Source organism: Carcharodon carcharias, chromosome 6 (genome assembly GCF_017639515.1).
Source record: "Carcharodon carcharias isolate sCarCar2 chromosome 6, sCarCar2.pri, whole genome shotgun sequence".
Classification (NCBI taxonomy): domain Eukaryota; kingdom Metazoa; phylum Chordata; class Chondrichthyes; order Lamniformes; family Lamnidae; genus Carcharodon; species Carcharodon carcharias.
In genome coordinates this window covers 181955533-181980635 of record NC_054472.1, presented here as the reverse complement: position 1 = coordinate 181980635, position 25103 = coordinate 181955533, and the positions used below count along the sequence as shown (strand labels likewise).

At 42.4% G+C, this 25103-nt stretch overlaps 1 protein-coding gene across 9 annotated transcripts in view; it reads left to right on the top strand.

The window, feature by feature from the left end:
* Nucleotides 1–25103, top strand: part of LOC121278899 (vacuolar protein sorting-associated protein 13B-like) — a 1102197-nt gene that overhangs the window by 518234 nt on the left and 558860 nt on the right. The window contains exon 20 of one of the 9 annotated variants that reach the window (XM_041189404.1): nucleotides 17351–17429. The exons of the other annotated variants lie outside the window; for them this stretch is intronic. Within the exon in view, the coding sequence (XP_041045338.1) occupies nucleotides 17351–17364 (14 nt within the window). The 3' untranslated portion in view covers nucleotides 17365–17429. Of the gene's footprint in view, nucleotides 1–17350; nucleotides 17430–25103 lie in introns of those variants that run through there. 9 annotated transcript variants of the gene reach the window in all.

Below are 25103 nucleotides of genomic sequence, written 5' to 3'. Positions count from 1 at the left end.
TAGCTTCGTAACTGACCATATGCCTGGTGGCCAACTATTTCATATAAGCTTCAATTTCTCTCAGTCTTAATTGTGCAAGTAATAAAGTAAAATATTCATGAAGCAAGTGACTGATAAGTGTTACCTTTTTCAAAAAAAAACTTTATTTTCAGAATTCTGAATTTACCATTTTCACTATATTTCTCAGCTGGAAAGTTGACAGGAAGCTGGTGGATCACAGTAGGAAAAATTTCATAGACTGCGTTCCAGTGACTATTTCTACCTTTCTAGTAGAGATTATTAGGCATAGAGCATGAAGCCTACCTAATTTTCCTGACAGTACCTAGCTCAGTGATGGTGAGGCCAATTGTTCTGCATTAACTTACTCCCAGGAAACAGCAAGTTCACTTGCCCCAGCTAGAGATCAACTATAGTCTACACGCAGTCTTTATAGTTCAGTACCGTACCACGTGATGCACTGCTCCACTGAATCACCCATTTCACATTTTGTTAAAATGTTATTTAAGAAAGGTAAAAGGACAAGTCCAGAAATAATAGGCCAATTAATTGCTTTTGAGTTTTGAGTGAACTTCTAGAGCTCATTATAAGGTATGAAATTAATGAACACTTGGGCATTGGCTCATCAGTGGCAATCATCAAAGAACTTTGAAGAACAGATTGTGCTTTGCTGATTTTAATCACTTTTTTTTTAGAGTGTGATAACCTTTAACCAGGAAGCAGCACGGTAAAGAAAATTTGTAATTTCTTTGAAATATATCTGTAATTGTTTTTAAGAATGTTTGGAAAAGACTTTTAAGTGTTTCTATCAACTGTAAAGAGATCATTTGTAATTTTCTTGGATAATAAGAAATACTAGTCCATCCTGGCAATCTTTGACCTGGAAGCAGTGCCAACAAGGAGATTAACATACAAAAGCCATTTGGCTGGCAAACCCAAAGGAGAGATGCAGACTAAAGATTGAGCAGCAGCAGGGGAAGAGCAGAGAAGGCACATTTATAAATAGCTTTGTGTGTAATCCAGTTAAAAAGGACAAAGTTGAATGCAGAGTTAGAGCAGGGATTGTGAATTAGGCAATTCTATGACTATGCTTCAGTTTTATTAGAACTGACTTAGACCAGTAAACAAGGTTTTTAAAGGAATCAGATAAAGGAATCTTTGGGGAACCTGTACCATCAAGATGGTTGTGAACCGCTAAGGGGGTTCTGCAGGAGTGTCCCGTTTGTGCCAGCTGCCCCTGGGGGACTCTGATGGAATGGAGCTATTGTTGCAGGGCCAAATCCATTGAGTAAGAAAAGTGAGAGAACTAGTGTTATATGATTGGATGTCTTTCTGAATGTCTGTTTTATTGCTATCTTTTAGGGCAAGTAAATGTCCAGAAAAAAAAAATTGGGGACTGAAACCTGTGTACAAATCAAGAACCATTAAGTGTTTGAAGAAATTGAAAACATTAATAAAACACCACAAACTGGCAGAAACATAGGGTGATTAAGATCAGCAGAAGCAAAGATTGCAAAAAAATTCCTTGTAGTTAAAGCTGGGATCAATCTGAAGAAGTAAAAACCTTTTTTTAAAAAAGAGCCTCACTAAGAAATTCTAAGACCAGGGATACTATGAATTGAGATAAATCATATGAATTTGGAAACATAGGAACAGTAGCCGGTCATTTAATCCCTTGACTGATCTGTGACTTAATCCATGTCTGCCGAGGAATATGAGTTGGAAAGACTGTGAGGTTTCATGAGGTGCCGCATTTGTGCGGGGAGTATTACCAATACTAGTAATCTTGTGTGAGAGTCTTTGTTGTATCTGCTAGTCCATGTTCGTACCAGCTGTAATTTTGCCTGTTAATCCATTTTTGATTTATTGTGATTTGTGTGAAAGTAAGAGCTACAAAAAGTGAAAATTCTTTTGGTAATTTCTTCATTTGGGGGTCATTTGGTAAATTTGCTTATTTTGGGTTACAGTTCCCACACATGGATTGTAACAAGAGGAAATCAGAGCGATGGATGGTTCATATAACATGTACCAATAATCGTCAAACTCCTATAGTTCACAGGATTTGAAGACGGGGAGGCAATTGGGCAATGGAAAAGAAGGGAAGTGAGTGGGGCTGAAGAGAAGGGAAGTGAAGAATTTCTAAATTTTGTAAAACTGTTTCATAGGTTCCTTTTTTTGCCATTTCAGATGCTTCTGGTTTGCTTTGGGATTTTAGTAAGGGAGACAAACTATTTCTGCTGGTTGGGGTTCTAGGACTATGGGGCATAGTCTAAAAATTAGAGCCAGACCTTTCAGGAGTGAAATTAGGGGTGAGAAAGGGTGGTATAAATTTGGAACTGCCTTCCCCAAATGGCAATTAAAGCTGGATCAATTGAAATTTTAAATCTGAGATTGGCAGATTGGTGTTATCCAAAGATATTAAGCGATAAGGGGCAAACGTGGATAAATATACTTGAGTCGCAGATCAGCCATGGCCTTCTTGAATGATGGTAGAACAGGTTTGGGGAACGAAATGGCCTATTTCTGTTCCTAAGTTAATTTAATTTATCTTAATTCATATTGTTCTCGGTCTTAGGATTTTTAGTTAGGCTGTGTTTAAAAATAGGTTTTTACTCCTTCAGATTGGTCCCAGATTTTTCTATGCTGAATTTCTTGTAGCCTTTGCTTCAGCTGATTTCAATCACCTTATACTTCTACCACTTTTTGGTGTTTTATTAATGCCCCTGATCTCTTCAAACACTTAATGGTCACTGATTTTTACACAGGTTTTATTCCTCAAATATTTTTCCTGACATTTACATGCTCTCCAAGATAGCAACAAAACTGACATTCAGGAAGATATCCAATCACGTAACCCAGTTCAAAGGCAGAATACTCAACATCAAAAAACCCTATCACAGGTGCAACAAATATTACAGGTTAAACTTGTGAACATTTAGAAACAGTCTTTTTTCACAGGTGGCAATCAAAGTTTTTAAATATATTTTCAAATAAAATGGTATACCCATGTACAAGTTTTATTATACAAAAGATATATATAGGGGAGAATTTTCTCCCTGTCGTGCAGGCCGGTCAGGAGTGGGTGCGGAGCCGATCGCCACCATTTTATGTGGGCAGGCCAGTTAAGGCCTGCCCAGCGTGACACGTGCCCGATAGCGCTCAGTGCTGCCTGTGCGGGGGGGGTGGAGAGTTGGGGCCTGCACTCTTTTGCGCATAAGCGCGAAAGAGCACAGGAATCTCCCTAAGGCACAGAGCTGCCTCAGGGGGATTAAGTTCAGAATGAAAGTTTTTAATAAAGACAGATAAAAAAATTATTTAGACATGCCCCCTCATGTGACATGTTTACGAAGTGTAGAAAAAATATTTATTTAATTATTAAACCCATCATGTAACCACATCCCGCCTGTGGATGAGGTTTCATGAAAAACGCGAAGGCTGCTTGGGCTCTTCACCTGCCCGCCAACCTTAAGTTTGAATGGGCAGCCCTGTTAATTATGTAAATTGGTTTCCAAATGGCCTTAACAGGCCTTTGACAGTTCGACGGGCATGCAGCTGCCTCTGACGCACGCCCGCCGAACGGAAGATCGGAATGACATGCGGTGAAGTCGGAATGCAGGCCTGACATCACCACGTGTCATTTTACGCGTCGGCATGCGGGGCTCACCCCCAGCCCCCCCCCCCCCCCCCCCCCCCCGCCCCACCCAAAGAGAAAATTCTGTCTGTATTTTCAGAAATAATAAATTGCCATGGAGGAAACTTCTTACAAGAATGAATAGTCTTGAAATTAAATGAACTCTCAATACTGAGAAAGTTGCCTGGGCAGAAAGCAAAGCATTTTTCAGATTTTCAAAGTTCTGAAGGCTTTTGAGACAGTATATGACGAAAGATTGCTTCGACTAGTTAGTGAGTTGGCAATAAAAATCACCGATTAACCTTAGCAGAAGATTGAAGTGGCAATTTTTCCCCATCCTAAAAGTTATTAGAACATGGAATGCCAAACCGGTAGTAGTATTGAGAGAGGAACTGTAGTATAATTTAAAGAGGAATTTGGATTAGTATGTGAAAAGGAGGAATAAAAAGCAGTAGTGAAAGGGTGGGAAACTGGGCTTAGTGCTCATAGCTCCAGCTGAAGAAAAAACTATGAACAGAATGGCTGTACATTCTGTGATTAGTCAATTTTTTTTAATGTATTAAATGACAGGTACTGTGCGTAGGTATGGTAAGTGATTCAGTGTGGTAACTTTTGCCTTGTGATGAATTATTTCTACTGTAAGTACAACATTGTTAACATAAGAAAGCCTCAATAACCTTTTGCAAGTTATAGCCTTTTGAAAGTTATGAATGTTAATTTTCTTTGACAAAAACATATTTCATAAATTGCTATTGAAACCTCTCGGTAATGAATGCTGAAGATGTTAAGGCTACCATGAATCTACAAAATGGTTGTAATGGTGTGACAGAATTCCTTCAAGCAAAGTCAGTAGTAATTAGAGTACAGTGGTGTGATATAAATGCTTCTTCAGGATCTTTTCAGCTGGATCAAGATGTAACTAAAAGCTCTGTAAGGAGCTCTCTCAGAGGCAGTGTGCATCCAACATCTTTTGCTTAAGTGCCAATTACTGTTTACTGCAGTTTGTTCAGTTGCTGTTAATTCTGTAGAACTTTATGAAAATTCCTTTTCAAATGCCAAAGTGAATTATAGATAGTCTCGTTTATATCTTCAGAGAATTACTGTAAATGGAAGAGGCATGGTCTTCAGCTTCTTAAGCCATGCCAACTATCCTTTAGTGTATTTTGGACTTTAGATGAACATTGATAGCATTTTGTTAAAAAAAATGAATGCTCTGGAATGTTTTCCCACTCTAGATTTTTAGGCTAATCTGTAATTTCCAGCATTCTGATGCTTTAAGGTATCATTGACCCTTGAAAAAATGATGAAACAGAGACCAGAATATGATTGAGAGCTCTGACAACATTTTTCTAAATTGAGATAGAGTGACTTGTGTTTTCTGTGTTCTTTTACTTCTGAAAATGCAGCACTTTATTTTTACAAAAATTACTGTTGACTTGTTTGAAGTGTTAACAGATTTTAGCTAATGGTTCAAAGTTAACTTATTTATTTAATTAAGGAGTATGTCCACTGCCAGCAAAATAAATCTGCACCTGAACAAGCTTTGTATCATATCTTCAGAGAGTTATATTATCTGCATGCCTCTGATTCTTAACTAAACAGATTCTAATTCTTTTCCTTCAGAAATGTCAGCTCTTTGCTTTTTACTTGTGCCAAAAATGTCCACATATGCTGGAAAAAGCAAATCGCGCTTTAACATTGCAGCGTGACTCATAATTAATCAACTTAGGTTTTGGGTTGTTTGTGCAGAGGACACAAGTGCAAATCCTTGAGCAGGCGGAGAAAATGCTTCCTTCTCAAAGCCAAGAACCCACGCGCAATATCTTTAATTTTGAGAAAGTTACGCTGCCTGTTCAGTTGCTGTTTGCTCAAACATCATCATATGCCACAGAGTTTTACTTTGCTGCTGCTTCTGCTTAGGCAGTTCCTCGGTATCGGCGATGACTCGCTTCCATTCTGGTTTGATGGGCTCTGAGTTGGCTGATAAGTCCAATATGCAATCTGCAGACTGCGCCACATGCAGGGCATGTGGTGCCTGTAGGGTCGGGTAGATGAGTTGGGAGATTTGTGCGCTCTCTTCAATGCCTTGGTTTTGCCTCTGCGTTTTCACAAAGAAATCTCTCAATATGTTAGGCGCCTTCCCAAATGAATCCTCTCCATTTTGGTTGGTCACAAGCTATGGACTCCCATGAGTCAGCAGACATGTTTGACCTCTTCAGGGATGCTTTGAGGACACCCATAAAGCATTTCTGTTATCCTCTTGAGAATCTCCTGGTGTGACTGAGTTCTGACTAGAGCAGTTGTTTCGGGAGTCTGGTGTCTGGCATACTTTGACAGTTATTGTGTCTGCCTGTTTATTATGAGAATAAAACCAGCACTAATAACATATGGTAAGCATGAAACTGTTTTCAGTCAGAGTAAATAACCCGTTTTACAGCAAAATATTGGTCCAAAGATTTCATGTAGTAGGCCAGCAAACCATGCGGATAGTTTGTTAGACTTGCCCTTGGTCCATTTAATTCCCATAATATTTTAGCCTGGGAGTTGCTGGAAGTGGGAGATGAAAACAGCCATTTTTAGCTCTACAGTGCATTTGGCACCTGAGTGAATGGGGTAAGCAACTGTGCATCTCCTTAACCATCAGATTGAGCGATTTTGAAATGAATACTGTAAGGTCTGAATGAGGAAGTGCAAGTTCATTGTCATATTGAGTACAGAAAGAGAAATAGAGAGGGAAAGAGAGATTGGATTAAAACAGAATAAGTCGTTTTAAAAAAAAATTATATATTTTTGTCAAATCCTCAACTGCAATTAAAGCCAGTAAGCATGAGACTCCACATTTGTAATGGGTAACTTTCAGTGCCAGAGAGGTTGCCTGGAAGTAATTAAGTTATCACATCATTAAAAGGGTACTTAGACTGAGATGGACAAGTCCTAACTTCCTGTGACAAGTTTAGTTCGTATCTACCACGTAAGTTCATACCATTCCATACATTTGAATGGGGAGCCAGACAGCGAGATGCCATTTTCATAGGGCTAATGGTGCAGCAGTGTAGTTCCAACAGCTGCCTCTGGATTTCTGAGTTTAGTCATGCATGTGCTGTTGCCTGCAGCTGCTGTAACATTTCCACATAAATAACTGCGTAATACACTACTAGATAAGGCATTTGTTTCTGTGACCTAAACAGTTCGTTAAAGTAGATTTTTAAGAGAATGAAACAGATTGCAGTCTAAGCAGTTCATTAGTTTGTTTTGATGCAGGATGCTTTAAAATTGGTTGCATTTGTCCATACCCTTCATTATCCATTTTTCTATGAGGGCCATTAGCACTAAAATTTCCTTCTCCGAACTTTCTCATCCTGTGTGGTTCTTTTCTGCTGAGAGGCATGGGGTGGCTGCTATTCTTCCAGAACGCTGCCATACCATACCTGAATCAGGCACTAGGGGATGCAAAAGAATGGTCACAAACCTTCCAATTCTTTTTCTCTGCCATATTTTTGAGATGTCTGACCTCTTACTTCCTTCCCACCTTTCTTGAGATTGGGAATTCGGTAGAGTTGAAGAATAAAGCTGTTAAGCAAAACTTGTAATAGAGGGAGTGCAGCGAAGGTTTACCAGACTGATTCGTGGGATGGCGGGACTGACATATGAGGACAGATCAAGTCGGTTAGGATTATATTCGCTGAAGTTCAGAAGAATGAGGGAGATCTCATAGAAACCTATAAAATTCTAACAGGGAGTCCAGAACCAGAGGTCACAGTCTGAGGATACAGGTAGACCATTTAGGACTGAGATGAGGAGAAATTTCTACACCCAGAGAGTGGTGAGCCTGTGGAATTTGCTACCACAGAAAGTAGTTGAGGCTAAAACATTGTATGTTTTCAAGAAGGAGTTAGATATAGCTCTTGGGGCAAAAGGGATCAAAGGATATGGGGAGAAAGCGAGAGCAGGCTACTGAGTTGGATGATCAGTCATGATCAAAATGAATGGTGGAGCAGGCTCGAAGGGCCGAATGGCCTACTCCTATTTTCTATGTTTGTTAAAGCAAAATACTGCGGATGCTGGAAATTTGAAATAAAAACAGAAAATGCTGGGAAAAATCAGCAGGTCTGGCTAGCTCTGAAGAAGTCATATGGACTTGAAACATTAACTCTGTTTCTTTCTCCACAGATGCTGCCAGGCCTGCTGAGTTTTCCCAGCATTTTGTTTTTATTTGGAATAAAATGAAGCTATTCTCCGTAATGGTGGCCATGACAACTATCATCGATTGTTGTAAAAATCCATCTGGTTCCTTTAGGGAAGAAAATCTGCCATCCTTATCTGGTCTGGCTTAACTCCAGAGTTATGTAGTTGGCTCTTAACTGTCCTCTGAAATGGCTAGCAGTCCACTGAGCAAGGGCAATTAGGGATGGACAACAAATACTGGACTTGCCAGTGACGCCCACATCCAATGAAAGACAAAAAAATTCCAGAAGATGAAAATAGCGTACTAGTACTGGCAATAATAGGTTGAGAGTTTATATATAATTTGCTTTGTTAATGTGAGAGAATCAAAATCTTTTTACTTCTTGAGTGAAACAACAACTTGCATTGAGTGTTATCAAACAGATTTGATGCTGAGCCATGTAATGAGATACTGGGGAAGGTGAAGAAAAGCTTGATGAAAAAGATAGGTTTTAAGGAGCATCTTAAAGAGAATAAAGAGGTAGAGATGTGGTGAGGTTTAGGGAAGGAATTCCAGAGCTTAAGGTCCAGGTGCTGAAGGCATGGCTGACAGAAGTGGTACGATTAAATTTGGGGATGTGCAAGAGACCAGTATTGAAACACTGCAGGGATCTGAGAGGATTTTAAGGCTGGAGGAAGTTAACAAACAGGGAGAAGCGAGACTATGGAGGGATTTAAAAGCAAGAATGAGAATTTTAAAGTTGTAATGTTGCTGGAATGGGACACCTGTAGTTCAATAAGGTAATTGGTGAATGGACATCGGTGTGAGTTAGGATAGAAATTGTAGGGTATGTTACAGGACAGCTACTATTTTTCACCCAATGGTATATCTATATATTATAATTACAGGTTAGGATATCACATTCCATCAAATGCATGGAAGACCCTTATTTTCCTCTAGGCTTTTTTGACATTATAAGTGAACTCTTTACCTGCAATACCTATTGTGCCTAGAGGTGGCACTGTTATAGGCATTTCATGTCTTAAAAGTAATAACTGTTATTGTGTACAAAAGCATACATCTACACACCATATATTATTTAATATTTATTTAATATTATAATGTGTAATACTTTATATGGTAAATTGATAAAGAACGCTAAAATAACTAATTTAGTTATCTGCAGAATCTGGTGGAGTTTTGCTGATGTTTTCTTTGAATTTAAAGTATTTTAGCTTCTTCTCACCTGCTGAGAAAGTTTACCTGCCATGTATCCATCCCTAGCCCAATCCCCCCTGAAGGAGCAACCCTCCTTCTCCCTGAACACCCCCTTTGCGATCCACCCCATTATCCTCTTCTCTAGCTTCCCTCTCTCACCACCCTCGTCCTCTTCCCCATTACTCTTCCATTTCTTTCCATGTACTCCCTCCCCTCCTCTTTGCTTATTGACTGTAATTACTGACTTTCTCCTCCTATAATACAAACAATGACAAGCAATTACGTTGATAACTGAATTAATTTAATCTTCCCTGCAGGAGCAACGCTGAATCTCCATGAACTTTCCCTACCCATCACCCTGGTCCATCCACCCTGTCCTCCACAATTATGACACCTTGTGTATGACAATATATAGACTCTTCACACTACCCAAAACCATGTCATTTCAAAGGAACGTAGAAAGATTTATGGTTTGGAAGGGGGCCATTGGACCCATTGTGCCGCTGTCAACTGAAAAAGAACAACCAGCGTAGTCCCACTTTCTAGGTCTTGGCCCATAGCCCTCTAGGTTATACAGTTCTAGCATAACCTCCTTGTTCTTATACTCCAGACCTTGGCCAATAAAGAAAAGTAACCAGTATGCCTTTTTAAGCAGCTTGTCTATCTGTGCTGTGACCTTCAGGAACCTATGGACATACAATCCATGGTCTCTCTGTTCCTCTACACTCTTCAGAATCTTGCCATTTATTACCATGACCACACAGGTTAAAAAAAGTTCGAAGAAAAAAATTATTGGGTAATATGTCTTCATAGAAAAAGGGACCACAAATGGGCTAGACAAGTGCATCATTTTTGAAGTATGATTGTTGCATGTTCCTGAGCCAATTTTGGATCCCACGAGCTTTTAATTTTCTGACCTGTTTGCCATATGGGATTTTGTTAAACACCTTGTTAAAGCCTTTGTAGACTACATCAAAGGCCCTTTGACCCTCCTTGTTACTTCTGTTATGGACAGAATTTGTGTGTTTTTTTACTGCCCATTATCAATGTGTTTTGTATGTGAGGTTTATGCATTTTCTTACCCTCAGAGTGATTGTCCCAATTTAAATAATTCCAGCAGCAAGCTTTTTTTTCTGAGTTGAAAAATAATGTTATCTATTATCCCACACTTGCCTCAGAGGTTTAAAAACATGATGTCTCACTGGACACACACGCACTATCACTCACACAAATATTTGATGCAGATGAAGAAAAAAAAGCAATACAATTACAGTGTATAATTGTCTAATTCTCTCATGCCAGACCTGTAGTTTCTTAGATAAGGTGATGGTTTTAGTTGAAGTGAAGGTCTTGTAAGCAGAGGTTTCTCATTAGCTGCATGGATTCTTGTAGTTGGATTTCCAGCAAGTTGGTTCACAGATAGACTTAAATTTAGGACAGGTTGGGGAGAGTCCTTCTACTTGTTTCAAAGTATTGCTGTTTATTATCTTGGCTACTTAGTTGACATGCAGCTTGTTTGATGGCTTCTCTGATGGAACTCTCGCTACAAGCAGCTTTTTCTGTTTTAAAAGCTGACAGAAAACCAAACTGTGTTCATCATGTGACTTATACAAGTTCAAAATCCTTTGTCCAAAGCAAGATGGTGTGTTGATTACACATCCTGTGTTGTCACTTGACACTTTGAAATCCTGTCTAATTTGGATGCGAGACCCGCATAATACAATGGTGGGTCAATAGGAACCTTTTCACATTTGGCTAAAACACATTGAGTTTCAGTGTTTCTTTTGTCTATGGTGAAACAGAAAGATGAGTCAGCTGGAATCTATAGTTCTGTTGTTGATGATCCATCCTTAAACAAATGGATGTGTGAATTTCCCTGCTGGCTGTGAATGTCCATACTCAGTTGGGGGATTTCTGTGCTCTTTCGTGCAATGCCTTAATTGGCCCGCCCACATTAAATGGCGGTGCGCATAGTTGAGACTTGGGACTGTCTTTCAGAATGCCAAACGTCATATGATTTGCAGTGGCCATTTTAACAGACTGTGTCCAAATTTTTTTAAAGTGTTGTTTGAAAGCTCATAATATACTGGAGCATGACACTTCCTTATATAGTTCAATCAAGTTAGTCAGATGCAACTTTCCTGTACCAAATTTATGCTAACTGTTCTTGATTTCTCCCTACTCCTCTTAAGTGAAGAATTTTATTGTCTCAGAATTTTAAAAAAATAAATTGCCCACCACTGAGTTTAGGCTGACTGGCCTGGGCTATGGTATAACATTAGCTGCCCTCAAGCCATCTGCCACTACGCCTGTAACCAGAGAGGATTAGAAAATGAAGGTCTCTACTTCTGTCTAGACCTAGTAGGTTATTCACTTTCAAGGATTTTGAACACCTTAGTGGACGGGTGGGCTGGTTGGGAGCTGGTGCGGAGCTGATCGCCGCCCGTGATCCGATGCGCGCCACCATTTTATGTGGGTGGGCCAATTAAGGCATGCGCGTGAAAGAGCGCAGAAATCCCCCTGAGGCACGGAGCTGCCTCAGGGAGGTTAACTTCAGTTTTAAAGTTTAAAATAAAGAAAGTTGAAAATCATTTATACATGTCCCCTCATGTGACAGCATCACATGAGCTGGGACATGTTTATGAAATGTTTTTAAAAATTTTATTAATTTAATAAACCCGTCATGAAACCTCATCCCGCCCGTGGATGAAGTTTCATGAAAAATGCCAAGGCCGCCTGGGCTCTTCGCCTGCCCACCAACCTTTAAGGTTGTTTTTGTTAAGTTCTCAACCACGGAACCCATACAGAGTTCGCACTTGACGTTTCTGGGCATAGACCACATTCATGACGGTAACAGTCTTGCGTTTAGCGTGTTCTGTGTAGGTGACCGAGTCTCAGATTATATTTTCCAAGAAAACCTTGAGAACCCCGCGAGATTCCTCGTAAATGAGGCCGGAGATGTGTTAACGCCCCCACGACGAGCGAGGTGGCCAATGGCAGGTTTAGTGATTCCCTGGATATTATCTTGGAGGACTTTCCAGTGCTGCTTAGCACCCCCTTTACCGAAACCTTTCCCGCCTTTGCCTCTACCGGACATCACAGCCGGAGATAAAATCTTGTAATTGGACAGCCCTGTCCAATTGGTTAATTAGTTTATTAATGGCTTTAACAGGTCTTTGATAGTTCGGTGGGCGTGCAGCCAACTCCGGTATGTGCCCGCCAAACGAAAGGTCGGAATGACGCATGGTGATGTCGGGACGCATGCCCGCCCCCGCACACCAAACAGAAAATTCTGGCCTATGTTTCCTTCCTCAATGTTTATCCCATCCAATATTTCACACTCCTCCTGCTTAACTAGAATGTCTCCCCCTCTTTTGTGAAAAATAGATGCAATGTATTCATTAAGAACCACGCCTCTGTCTTGTACCTCCATATACAAGTTATCTCTTTGGTCTCTAATTGGTTCTGCTCTTTCTTTAGTTATCCTCTTGCTTTTTATATATTTATAAAACATCTTTGTGTCTTCCTTGATTTTACTTGCCTAATTACTTGAGCAACGCTCCTGACTTGGATATGCCCCACCTTCTCCAAAAACCGACCCCAATGCCCCAGGAATTTAAAGCACTCCCTTTTGCACCATCCCTTCAGCTGTGCATTCACCTGTACTATTCTACTGTTACTGTGCTTATTAGCACGTGATACTGGGAGTAAATGGAGATTACTGCCTTTGAGGTGCTACATTTTAATTTCTTTCCTGGTTCCCTGAAATGTGCCTGCAGGACCTCTTTCTGCTTATGCCATTGGTACTAATATGGACCATGACCTCTGGCTGTGCACCCTCCCTTCTCGGAATGTTCTGCATCCGCTCAGTGACATCCTTGACCCAGGGAGGCAACATACCATCCTGGAGTCAAGTCTGAGTCTGCAGAAATACCTGGCTACTCCCTAACTGTTGAGTCCCCCAACCACTATAGCTTCCATGATCTTACTCCAGCAGCGTGCACAGCTAAGCCACCCATGGTACCGAGGCCTACTGGGACAGGCGAGAAAACAGATAAAAACCCAGGCCAGTGTAGGAAAAAGAAAATCCAGCAAGTTCCTCTCTGACTTCCCCTAGGTGATTGAAATTAGTCCAGGATATCACTCTGGCCCTGAATTCCTGAATGAACCTATCTTTTATAAGAGGTGACCACCTCCCCAGCCACACACAGGTACAATTATCACTTGAAGGAATTCAGCAAATCTTTGTTCCCGGCAATGAAGGCAGCATATTTCAGAAGTCCACAACCCTTGGTGAAAGAACCACCCTCTGACATTTAATCTAGATCTAGTCTTATATAACTTAAAGTTGTAACCCCTGGTCCTCCCTAACCTATTTAATTGGAACAAACTGTCAACTTGAGCACAATGTATTCCCTTCATTATCATATAAGCTTAAATCAGAGCCCGTTCTTTCTTCTTCACCCTCACCCATTCCCTCTTCCTCCTCCCTTTCCCCTTCTTGCCTCCTTCTCTTCCTCCCTTTCTCCTCCTGTGTTGTCTCTTTCCTTGACCCTCCTTTACAACCCCTTCTCCCCTGTCTCCTCCTCTTCCCCTGTTTCCCTTTCCTCCTCACCCTATCCCGTCTATCCTGACTTGATCTAAATGCACCACAAGTCTTGACTGGCCCTGTGGAATTCCATGGGCCATCAATTAGTTATAATAATTTACGAAGGATACAAATTCAGAACCTGGACACACTCCAGGTCTTTCAAAGTAGATTATTTAACTCAAGCATAGACACTGAACTGGTATGCCCAGGAACTCCAGTCTTAATGTGTGTTTTAATGGACTATTGAGTCATGCAGCTAAAAGTTTTGACTAGCTTTATGACCAGCTATTAAATACAGTATATTTTAGAATTTAATATTGAAGGACTGGAGGTTCTGGTATGTTCTGATCATCAGAAAAATCTCTTGGAATTTATTTTGTAGCTGTGCAACAATTTGTGTTTAAAAAGCCCTGTTTATTTTAAGAGGTTTAGTTATTTTATATGATTTCTGTTGCTGGAAAATTGATGTCATGGCAGCAAAGAAATGGAAACCAAATCCGCTACGTGTACCTGAATTGAGAAAAATAAATCATTCGCATTTTTTGCCCTTTTTTGAAAAAAAACGGTTTGAGCATCGATGCAAGCAACATTGGAAGTTCACCAGCTAAGATCATGCAATCACCTCATTCTCAGCATCCAGTCATCTCATTTCCAATTTCCTTGTAGCTAACATCTGGTTCTCGGTAGAATATGATCTTGCAGGGTTGTTGTCCTAAATGGAGAGGTTACCGTTTTGGTGTTCCCCAGACTGGGCATGTGAGCATTCCTTATAACCTCTCTACTTCCACCACCTGCCACATTTGCGTTAGTGAATAGATTGAAGTATGTGCAGCTCAGTGGCGCTCTGCTTTAGTGCATCAACAATGACCATATCTGCAGGTGTGAGTGAGGTGGCTTTGTTTAATGTGTTCTCCTCAAGATAACAACCTCACTCTAACAAGGGCACAATTCACAAATCCAGTTTATGACTAAAGCCCTACTTGCATTTACATTTGGGAGATTATTAAATCAGACCAAAAACAAATAAAATTGAACTACGTATTCCTTCATATGAAATACAAACGTCTTTTATGCACTTCTGGCAGAATGTAAAGTTGTCCATGGTTGAAGTTTTTATAGCTTTCGCAGTAAATAGAAACTGATTTCATTCATTATACCAAGTTAGTGTATACAAAAAATGCAACTTCAAAGGGAAATTCTGCTGCAGTGTGGCAGTTTTCAAGTACATAAAATACTACTGTGGGTGTAAGGGTTATCTGTTTCAAGCGAGTGGTAAAATGAACTGTTTACATTATAAATATATATACAGCTGTCTGGTGGTGGACATTGTTTAAACAAAGAAAATGAATGAGCAGAAAACAGTAAACCTAGGTACTGCCTTGCTCTTTGAGGTAGTGATGCATTACTAACCACTTCCTACAGTAAATGATAACCTGCAAGAATGGATTGCTTATGAGAGTTGGGAGTGGACTTTGTATCCAAACAGAGAGGAACCAAAGTAAGAATGAACTGGCTTTTGTTTACATCTACCATCATCTTAATCATGGCCCGAATCAGGATTCGGTAACATCAGCAGTGATAAAAACAGGAACACCGCGCTCTTTGCTAAGTGCTTTCTGGAGAATCCAAAGCTACTGAATGTAAACCACTTGTTAAAAGTGAGACAAAATTGCTATCTTTTAATTTCCTCAACAAATCAGACATGGAGCAATTTATTCTCAGCACAGTAGTAACCCTCATCATTCTTCCTTTGGGTATTCTAACCGGAGGGATTGATTTCATGGAGCCTTTCCCCACAGTGTGTGTGGCACTTCTGGAGAGTTGTGATGATTTTTCTTGAGACTGTGCATTTAAAACATTATTGCAATTTTCATGGGGTAAAGCAATAAAATTTAGAAAAGATTTTACAAAGCACGCAGCACCAGTTTTACACAGTGAACCCATATTAACACGTGGTGGCTAGACAGAGCTAGAAATGGCATTTAAAGCATTTTCAATTGCAACAATTTTACAATTCAAACAAACATAGGGTTTTGAAAGCCTCTAATGGGGCTCACTTTTTGCTGAAGGCATCAGGGAAGGCCATATCACATTTTGTGGAAGTCCCTCTCCCGAATCTTAATAAATTACTGACATAGGAAGAAGATTGGCCTCGAGCACATTTGACTAGGGAATACAAAATCCGGCAAGGCAACAGCTCTTAAGGGGCTGTCTCTTGCCTTAAGGGAGGTGACAGGATAAGTGGACTGTATGTTCATAGCAACAGCGCAGAGAAAATTTGCAGCACTGCTCCCTTTGGTGTCAACGATTAGAAATGCTGTTGCAGAAGGAGTACTAAATTTGAGTGCCAACTCTATTTGGGGCTGAAGGCTTTCAGTTAAAAACACAGGTGAAGGATGCACAGAGGGAGAGACAGATAGTCAGTCAGCCAGCTTTCTCCATCCTACCTGCAAATGACTGAGAGAAGCAAAGTACTTCTGCTTGTGAAGCCCATTAAGCATGATTAATCCTAATTTGGTAACTTTAAGGAGCTTTCTTAAACATAATAGTCCATGAAACTCCCATACATCTGCTTTTCATGGATGAGGCTAACAGCTTTGTTGGAATATATGAAATTCAGCTTGGGGGGTCATCTTAATTGAATTTACTTATTGAAATGAAGTCTTAATTACTTATAGCCTCATTTACCCCAAGTTGCTGGGTCAGAAAATTGAGTTCATCGTTTGGCATTTGGCTTTCGGACCTGTATATTTACTGGAATAAAAGCTCCATGCCACTACTGGAGTCTTCAAGAATTGACCCCTAAGTGTCTGAAGTTTCAAATTCCAGACAAGTACACTTTTGTAATTTATTAACAGATAAAATGGTTGTGGAATGCTGGTTCAGCAAATTTAAAAGGTTTTGTATATTCCCTGTCATTGAAATGATTCTTTGTGTGGGGTGATTGCCATTATTTTCAAATGCACAGCAACATTTTTAAAGAGCTATTGTCATGACCATGGAGAAGGCATTTCCTAAGTGGTCCGTGAGCCAAGAGTTTGTGTGTAGCCCCCTTTTAACTTGAGTGATTCAATTTAAAAATAACCAGCAGCAAAGCTTTAGTCTTAAGCAAGATAAAGGTTAGTTTATCACAAAACACTGTAAGTTACTTCAGTAAAAGTAATAAAGTTACTAATTAAATATGTAGAAAGATGAAATGCAGTTAAAGATAAAAGATACTTATAAAGATGAACTTAGTTCAGTCCTACAAGATGTTGTTGCGGGCCCATAACCTGCATTTGAAGTTTTGGTTGCCTGGAATAAAGGGTTGAAGAGTTGAGTTTAGCATCTGCGATGGGCTCTGTAGTCAATTAGTCAGAAGTTGCCTTTGTAGGTGGACTCAGCAGGTTTTTGGGAGAGAGAGAAGGTTTCTTGTTCCTGACTAATTCTATGATTACGACACTGATTGTCTGGACTCTTTTGACAGAGCAGCGGTTGATTTCTATGCCTTTCTCTTTGCCCCCCATTGGCCAAGAGCCCTCTTGGATAATATCTCCGACATCCTCCTGTGGTTCTGCACAAAATGGTTGTTCTCAGCCAGACTTTATACAGTTCCAAACTTAAAATGGCTGCTACCCCAAATCATGCTTCCATATTTAGTACTACGTTAACCCAGGTCAGGGCATTGTCCCATCCATTGTCTTTTAGCCAAGGTATTTAACCCTTTAAGTGTCTTAACCATTAACTTGAATGGCTCCCTTTCTTCCAGGTTTGGAGAGATAAGGAAAGAGCTATTCACACCTCCAGGGAAGCCATTGTCGCCCCAAAGACATGAAGGAAAATATATATGTACATATGTGTGTACATATGTATGTCTATAACAAACTGGCTACTTGATAAAATTATATTTTTTTAAATGGGCAAAGGCTTTACACTGACTGAAACCTGATTAGCTGTGGCTCACGCAGAAGGAATTTCTAGTCTTCAGAAAACAGCAAGGATTTCTTTATCTCAAAAGAGGTGCCCCCTGTGACAGCAGAAATCAAATTCCAAGGAAATGCACACCCTTCATTTCTAAGGCAGAGCTCTGGCCAACACAAGATATGTCTGTGAGGGCAAAGGGGCTCTAAAACTGCTGAGATTTGTTAATGGATTCAACATTAACCATCTCAAGAACACAGACCAGGAATATACATTCTCTGTCCAAACCAAACTGTTTGTCACATGACCTCCAACAGGAACCCCCCACCTCCAAGCTGTTGGAACCTGTAATATTGCCTTGTGGAACTGAATCCAGGCAGTCTGTCATCTCCCATCAACAAAGCAACATGAGAAACAAAGCTCTGTCCAGGTTTAAATTGCCTGGCCCTCATCTACACTGTTTTCTACTGGAAGGTCTGAACTTCTGTGCCAGTACCTACTGCAAGATTGATTCACCTCTACGTGTTTCTCCCATCGCGGAAGTCAATGCTACTGGCAAGGTGGATCACCCCACGTCAGTTTCAGCCAGCTAACCTCACTGAAGGAACACACCATTGGACTTTTGATTCTAGATTCACATGAAACAATAATTCTTATTTTGTATATGGTCTTTGTTCTCTGCCTCTTTCTTTCCCTTGTCCCTCTTTTATTGTGTGAATGTAGTGGGGGCTATGTTGTGAAACTCCTTCATGCACTTTTGAATGTGTGTAAAATAAACCAACCCTCAGATTTTATCCTATCTGGAGTTTGCTGTGGGTTATTAATAGAGGATTGGATCACTCTAAAAACAGAAGGGTTGGAGAAAATATGCCACCAATTATAAAGGGGGAAATAAAAAATTGAAAGAAAACCTTTCTGTTTACGGACAGGTGTGAAAAGTTTTATTCATCTTTCTGGCGTAAGCAGCAAAATAGTGTTTGTAATTGGAAACTGATTATGTCTTATCTATTGCACAAATGCCTTGAAATTGAATGAAATGGCATCGAAGTAAATACCTGAAGGTTGAATGGCAATAACTGCAAATCCATGGTAATTGAAATGGGTGACTTGAGTAGATTAATCTGGTAAACAATGAGGTCTGAATGCTAGCACAGGAAACTAGCAAAATCTTACAGCCCACAAAAAGTTGACAACCCCAAAATAACCTTTAGGACAGGCCTGCAGTTTGTAGAAATGACTCTGGATTTTGGTACCAAATATCAAAAGATAAATGACATGAAATGTTGGGCTTGTATATGGACATTGTACCTTGGCTAAAATGTGTAATAATGTCAGGTTTACCAAATACATATTTATTGAATAAGATATATAGAGCATTGATATAAAGAACATTATTAATCAAGTTGTGCACAAGGAGACCACACAGTATTAGAACAGATCAACGTGTTTTTTAAGGAGGTTAACTTGAAAATAATTAGTTTATGCAATATAAACAATAATTCAACATGACCAATGATAAATTTTCATTTTTGATTGCCTTGGACAGGGTCAGATAAAGTTTATTCAGTTGTTTTTCCCTAATTGGCCCTATTTTCTTATTAACCTTTCCCAGGTGATTACATGGACCCAGATGGATAGAGAATTTCTTGGTTTATAAAGCAGAAAGTTATCACGATTGTGTGGAATTGGCTAGATGGACCAGCTGGTTCTTTTTCTGTCTGGCATTTCTTGTATGTTCACATGTTCCCGATTTGCTTTATTTCTCAAAGGGGATATTAAGTAGGCAAGCACACCACTCTATTCCCAATCTTCCCATTGCCAAACTATTCATAAAGGACTTCCTTTGGTCAAATCCATGGGTGACAACCCGGTGTCCCCCCCCCTTCAGTTTGAGAGTCCCAGTTGATCTACTTAACCTGATAGATTTTTCTTTTCATTGGATGTGGGCATTGTTGGTTCAACTAGCATTTATTATCCAATCCTAATTGCCCTTGAGAAGGTGGTGGTTGTGAGCCATCTTGAATTGCTGCAGTCCCTCTGGTGTAGGTATACCCACATTGCTATTAAGAAGGGAGTTCCATGGTTTTGACCCAGCAGCTGTGTAGGAACAGTGATATAGTTCCAAGACAGAATGGTGTGTGGCTTGGCGGGGAACTTCCAGGTGCTGGTATTCCCATGCATTTGCTGCCCTTGTTCTTCTAGGTGGTAGAGGTCGCGGGTTTGGAAGCTGCTCTTGAAGGAGCCTTGGTGAGTTGCTGCAGTGCATCTTGTAGATGGTACATACTGCTGCCACTGCGTCCATGGTGGCAGGAGTGAATGTTGAAGGTGGTGGATGTGGTGCCAGTCAAGTGATCTGCTTTGGCCTGGATGATGTCAAAATTCTTCAGTGTTGATGGAGCTGCACTCATCCAGGCAAGTGGAGAGTATTCCATCATGCTCCTGACTTGTGCCTTGCAGATGGTGGACAGGCTTTGTGGAGTTAGGAGGGGAGCTACTCGCCGCAGAATTCTCAGTCTCTGACCTGCTTTTGTAGCCACAATATTTATATGGCTAGTCCAGTTCAGTTTCTAGTCAATGGTAACCCCCTTGATGTTGATAGCAGGGGATTCAACAATGAGAATGTCATTGAATGTCAAGAGGAGATGGTTGAATTCTCACTTGTTGGGAGATGGTCATTGCCTGGCTCTTGTTTGACATGAATGTCATGAATGGTGCTGAACATTGTACAGTCATCAGGCAACATCCCCACTCCTGACTTTATGACGGAGGGAAGGCAATTGATAAAGCAGCTGAAGATATTTTTGCCTAGAACATTACCTTGAGGAACTCCTGCAATGAAGTCCTGAGATGGTTGACCTCCAAAAACCACAGCTATCTTCCTTTGTGCTAGGTATGACTCCAACCAGTGGAGTATTTTCCCCCTTAATTGCATTGACTCATATTGCTGGGTCACCTTGATGCTATACCCGGTCAAATGCTGCCTTGATGTCAAGTATTTTTTCCAAGTTCAGCAATACATTATATCATTATCTCCAGCTTTGCTTTTGTTTCTCACTAAGGTTCAGCTTTTCTGTTTTGCTACTCACTTTTCTGGGTCCCTGGTTGGCTTTTTATCTTTTGGTTTACATCACCATAGCCCCCTTCTCTCCTGTTCTGTGATTACAGCTCTGATTTTGACTGGGAGAAATTAATGTGTCAGTGCAAGGATGAAGCAAGCAACAGAACTTTTTCCCAGTTTAATGTTTGTGTCTCATATTAAATTTAGCATTGTTGACTTTTGGTGGCAATGTGGTAGATGGAATTCTGTGTAGCTGCCTTGCTGCCAGGACTGGAAGAAATGGTGCCTGGTACTAAAATCTTGGAGGGTTGCAGAACTGGAGAAGGTTAGAGATATGAAAGCAAGTTGCTGTCAATTGGACATGAAATTCCTGGGGAGTTCTTAAAAGCATGAGTGGAGTGGAACTATCATGCACTCAGTGCTGAAGTCCCTGACCTATACAAAATCAGAAGATCTTGGCATATTAAGCACCAAGGGCAGGTGCTCACACTGTCTCCAGTGCAATCAGGAGGGAGGAATTTCACTGTGGCAACCTGCTACAACGTTTTTGGTCCCACAGAATTCGAGAAAATGGAAAAAAAATAACTTAAAAGTTGTTCTGCATCTTTTGAAAATGCTGAAATAGTTAATACAGCTCAACAGTCCCAATACTCTTTCCTAACTACCCCACTTCCCATCACCTTAGGGATGCTATCGTAGCTATCTGTGGCATCCTTGTCGCTTAGGATGTAAATCTGAACAATTCAAAGTATGAAGTTTCTTCACGGATGGTGTTCATAATATGGGCCTGTCCTTGGAAGTACCTGGATTTGTAACAGAGCAGAAGGATGGGGCCCCAGTAGTTCAGTGACCAAACTCTGGCTGGGATTTTCCGAGCCTGCTGGCGTCGGGCGTGTTTGGTGGCGTGAGCGGACAATATGCCGAGAAGGCCAAAAATCGATTTCATGACATTGTGAAACCAGTTTGCAATTGTCGGCTCCACCTGTCGATGGTGGGCCACATTCCCCACCATCGGACGTCGGGAACCTCATTGTAATATTTCATCATATCATTATAAGGCCAGTCCGCTGGACTTTCTTCCCCCCCCCCCCCCACCCCCTTTACTGGATTGTTCACCCACATCGGTGGGAAAACATGCCAGTGCAGAACACGCCTTGACAAGTGTGACTTAGCGCCTTGTTCACACTGCGGATATCCGAGGAGCAGAAGATGCTGGAGCCCGACAGCAACAGGATCCTGGAGTAATATCCATGGCATGCTGGGTGGATTCTCATGGACTTGGCTCAGCTGCGAAGCAGCTAGTGGAAGTTGGAAATCATCCTTGATGCTCACAATGGATGATGGTCGAGGGCGTAGGAGAGGAAAGTCTAGGATAGACTGGGAGAGGAGGAGGTGTCGTGGGGGGTGAGGTTGGGAGGGGTGGAATGACAGTGTCGGGTGGGTGAGGCTGGGGGGTGAGGAATGAAGGTGTTGGGGGAGTGAGGTTGGGAGGGGGGAATGATGGTGATGGGGGGCTGAGGTTGGGGGGGGATGACGATGTCGGGGGGGGTGAGGTTGGGGGGGTAATGACAGTGTCGGGTGGGTGAGGCTGGGGGGTGAGGAATGAAAGTGTTGGGGGAGTGAGGTTGGGAGTGGGGAATGATGGTGATGGGGGGGGTGAGGTTGGGGGGGGGGTGGGAATGACGGTGTTGGGGGGTGAGGCCGGGGGGGTGAGGAATGAAGGTGTTGGAGGAGTGAGGTTGGGAGGGAGGAATGATGGTGATAGGAGGGTGAGGTTGGGAGGGGGAATGATGGTGATTGGGGGGATGAGGTTGGGAGGAGGGAATGACGGTGTTAAGGGGATGAGGTTAGGAAGGGGGAAATGAAGGGTCAGATTGGGAGGGGGAAGGGAATACTGGGGGGGTAACGGGGGGAAGATGGCAACTGCAGAGTAGGTGTATCGGGTGGGGGGGAGGGGGTGTAAGGTGTAAGGGAAGGAGTGCGGAGAAGGGAGGGAGTCCGGGAGGGAGTGGGGGGCTAGGAGGTGTGGAAAGGGGAGGGAATCCAGGGGGAGGATGGAGTAAGGGTGTCTGAGGGAGTCAGGAAGGGGGAGGGAATGTGAGAAAAGGGAGGGGTTCTGGTGAGGAAGTGGTCCAGAGGGGAGCATGTCCAGGTGAATGTGTGCGGGGGAGGGGTCTGATGGGTCCATGACTGCCTCCAGGGGAGTGAGCCAAGGGTGGGCATGTATGAGGGAATGGTGAGAATGACTGAAGGCGGAATGAGGCAGTAGGGTGGGAGGATGAGTTCGACGGTAGAAGAGACAATGAAGGTGGTTGGGGGGGGACTCGGAGAGAGACACAGACCCTGGGGGTGGGAAGGAAATCAGGAGGTGAAAGTGGATGGAGCTGGATTTTTGGGAAGGAAGGGAACATGCACGTTCACCTGGACATGCCCGAAGGAAAAGGTTTGTGGTTGGTAGTTCATGGAGGGGAGCTGGAAGCCAATGACAGGGCTGTCAACTGTGATGGGGGAAAGGAAATGGGTGACTGGGGGAGCGGAAAAGATGGGGGAGAGCATGAAAACCAAATCCAGACCAAATGTCCAAATCAAAAGTAAAACGACAGTCAGGTCCTGGCCTGACTCTGGGAGGAAGGAGCACCAGGAGGGACATCGAGGTGCCCCGTTTCCCTCTTGCATTGCCACTGCAGGAACTCACCCATTGTTTCTGCAATGGAGTGCATGTCTGTGCACATCTCCAGGGGATGGACCAGGGGTACCAGTCCGCCATCCTCCCTGTAGAGACCGCCATACACTCATGTGGGCACCACTTCATCAAAGAGCAGGTGGACACATTCATCCGATTCACATGCCACTCTACTGAGGGCTTCCAATAGCTCTGCGTTATGTTCCCCGGCTTTCTGCTGAATCCTCAGGATGAGTTAGAAAGCCAAATCTACAGGATTGTCATCTGACTCGGACCTCACAGATGCCTGATCCCCACCAGTCCTTTGAATGCCAGGAAGCTCGCACGAACTTGCCTCCTGCTTCTGCGGGCATGTGTCCGTGCGGTCACCACCAGATTATGAACCCAAGCCTGCTTTAGATCTAGGTTTCACCTAGGTGCATGTCTATGCACTGGTGCAGGGTGTGGGTAAGCACTGTGCTGGGTTTAACCAGGCTGCTTAATTCCAGCCCTTTGATGGAGAAGATGTTTTCTTGGTTGGAGGTAAGGACGTGCATGGAGCTGAGGGAATGGCTGGCTGAGGGTGTCCACCCATGGTCATTGACAGGGCCCTCAACCGTGTCCGGCCCATCTCCCGCGCATCCACCCTCAAGCCTTCTCCTCCCTCCCAGAAACATGATAGGGTCCCCCTTGTCCTCACTTATCACCCCACCAGCCTCCGCATTCAAAGGATCATCCTCCGCCATTTCCGCCAACTCCAGCATGATGCCACCACCAAACACATCTTCCCTTCACCCCCCCCCCCCGTAGGGATCGTTCCTTCCGGGACACCCTGGTCCACTCCTCCATCACCCCCTACTCCTCAACCCCCGCCTATGGCACCTCCCCATGCATACGCAAAAGATGCAACACCTGCCCCTTCACTTCCTCTCTCCTCACCGTCCAAGGGCCCAAACACTCCTTTCAAGTGAAGCAGCATTTCACTTGCATTTCCCCCAACTTAGTCTACTGCATTCGTTGCTCCCAATGCGGTTTCCTCTACATTGGAGAGACCAAACGCAAACTGGGCGACCGCTTTGCAGAACACCTTCAGTCTGTCCGCAAGCATGACCCAAAACTCCCTGTCGCTTGCCATTTTAACACTCCACTCTGCTCTCTTGCCCACATGTCTGTCCTTGGCTTGCTGCATTGTTCCAGTGAAGCCCAACGCAAACTGGAGGAAAAGCACCTCATCTTCCGACTAGGCACTTTACAGCCTTCCGGACTGAATATTGAGTTCAACAAATTTAGATCTTGAACTCCCTCTACCATTCCCACCCCCTTCCCGTTTCTTCCCCCTCCCTTTTGTTTTTTCCAATAATTTATAAAGATTTTTCATTTCCCACCTATTTCCATTATTTTTAAATCTATACCTTTTATGCCCTGTCAGTCTTATTTCACCCCACCCCCACTAGAACTGTACCTTGTGTGTCCTGCCATCCATTCTTAATTAGCACATTCTTTTAGATAATATCACCACCTTCAACACCTCTTTGTTCTTTTGTCTGTGACATCTTTTGATTATCTGCTCATATCACTGCTTGCTTGTCCCTACAACCACCCCCCCAACTTCTCCCCCCCCCACCACCTTAAACCAGCTTATATTTCACCTCTCTCCTATTTTTACTCAGTTCTGTTGAAGGGTCATGAGGACTTGAAACGGGAACTTTGTTCTTCTCCGCCGATGCTGCCTGACCTGCTGAGTTTTTCCAGGTAATTCTGTTTTTGTTGAGGGTGTCAGTTGCTTGGCAGAGCTCTCTGTGAATCAAAGTAGAATTAAGTAGTGCGTGGCAGCAGAGTCAAAAGCAGGAGAGCGAGTACTCACATTTGCGTTGAGAGAGG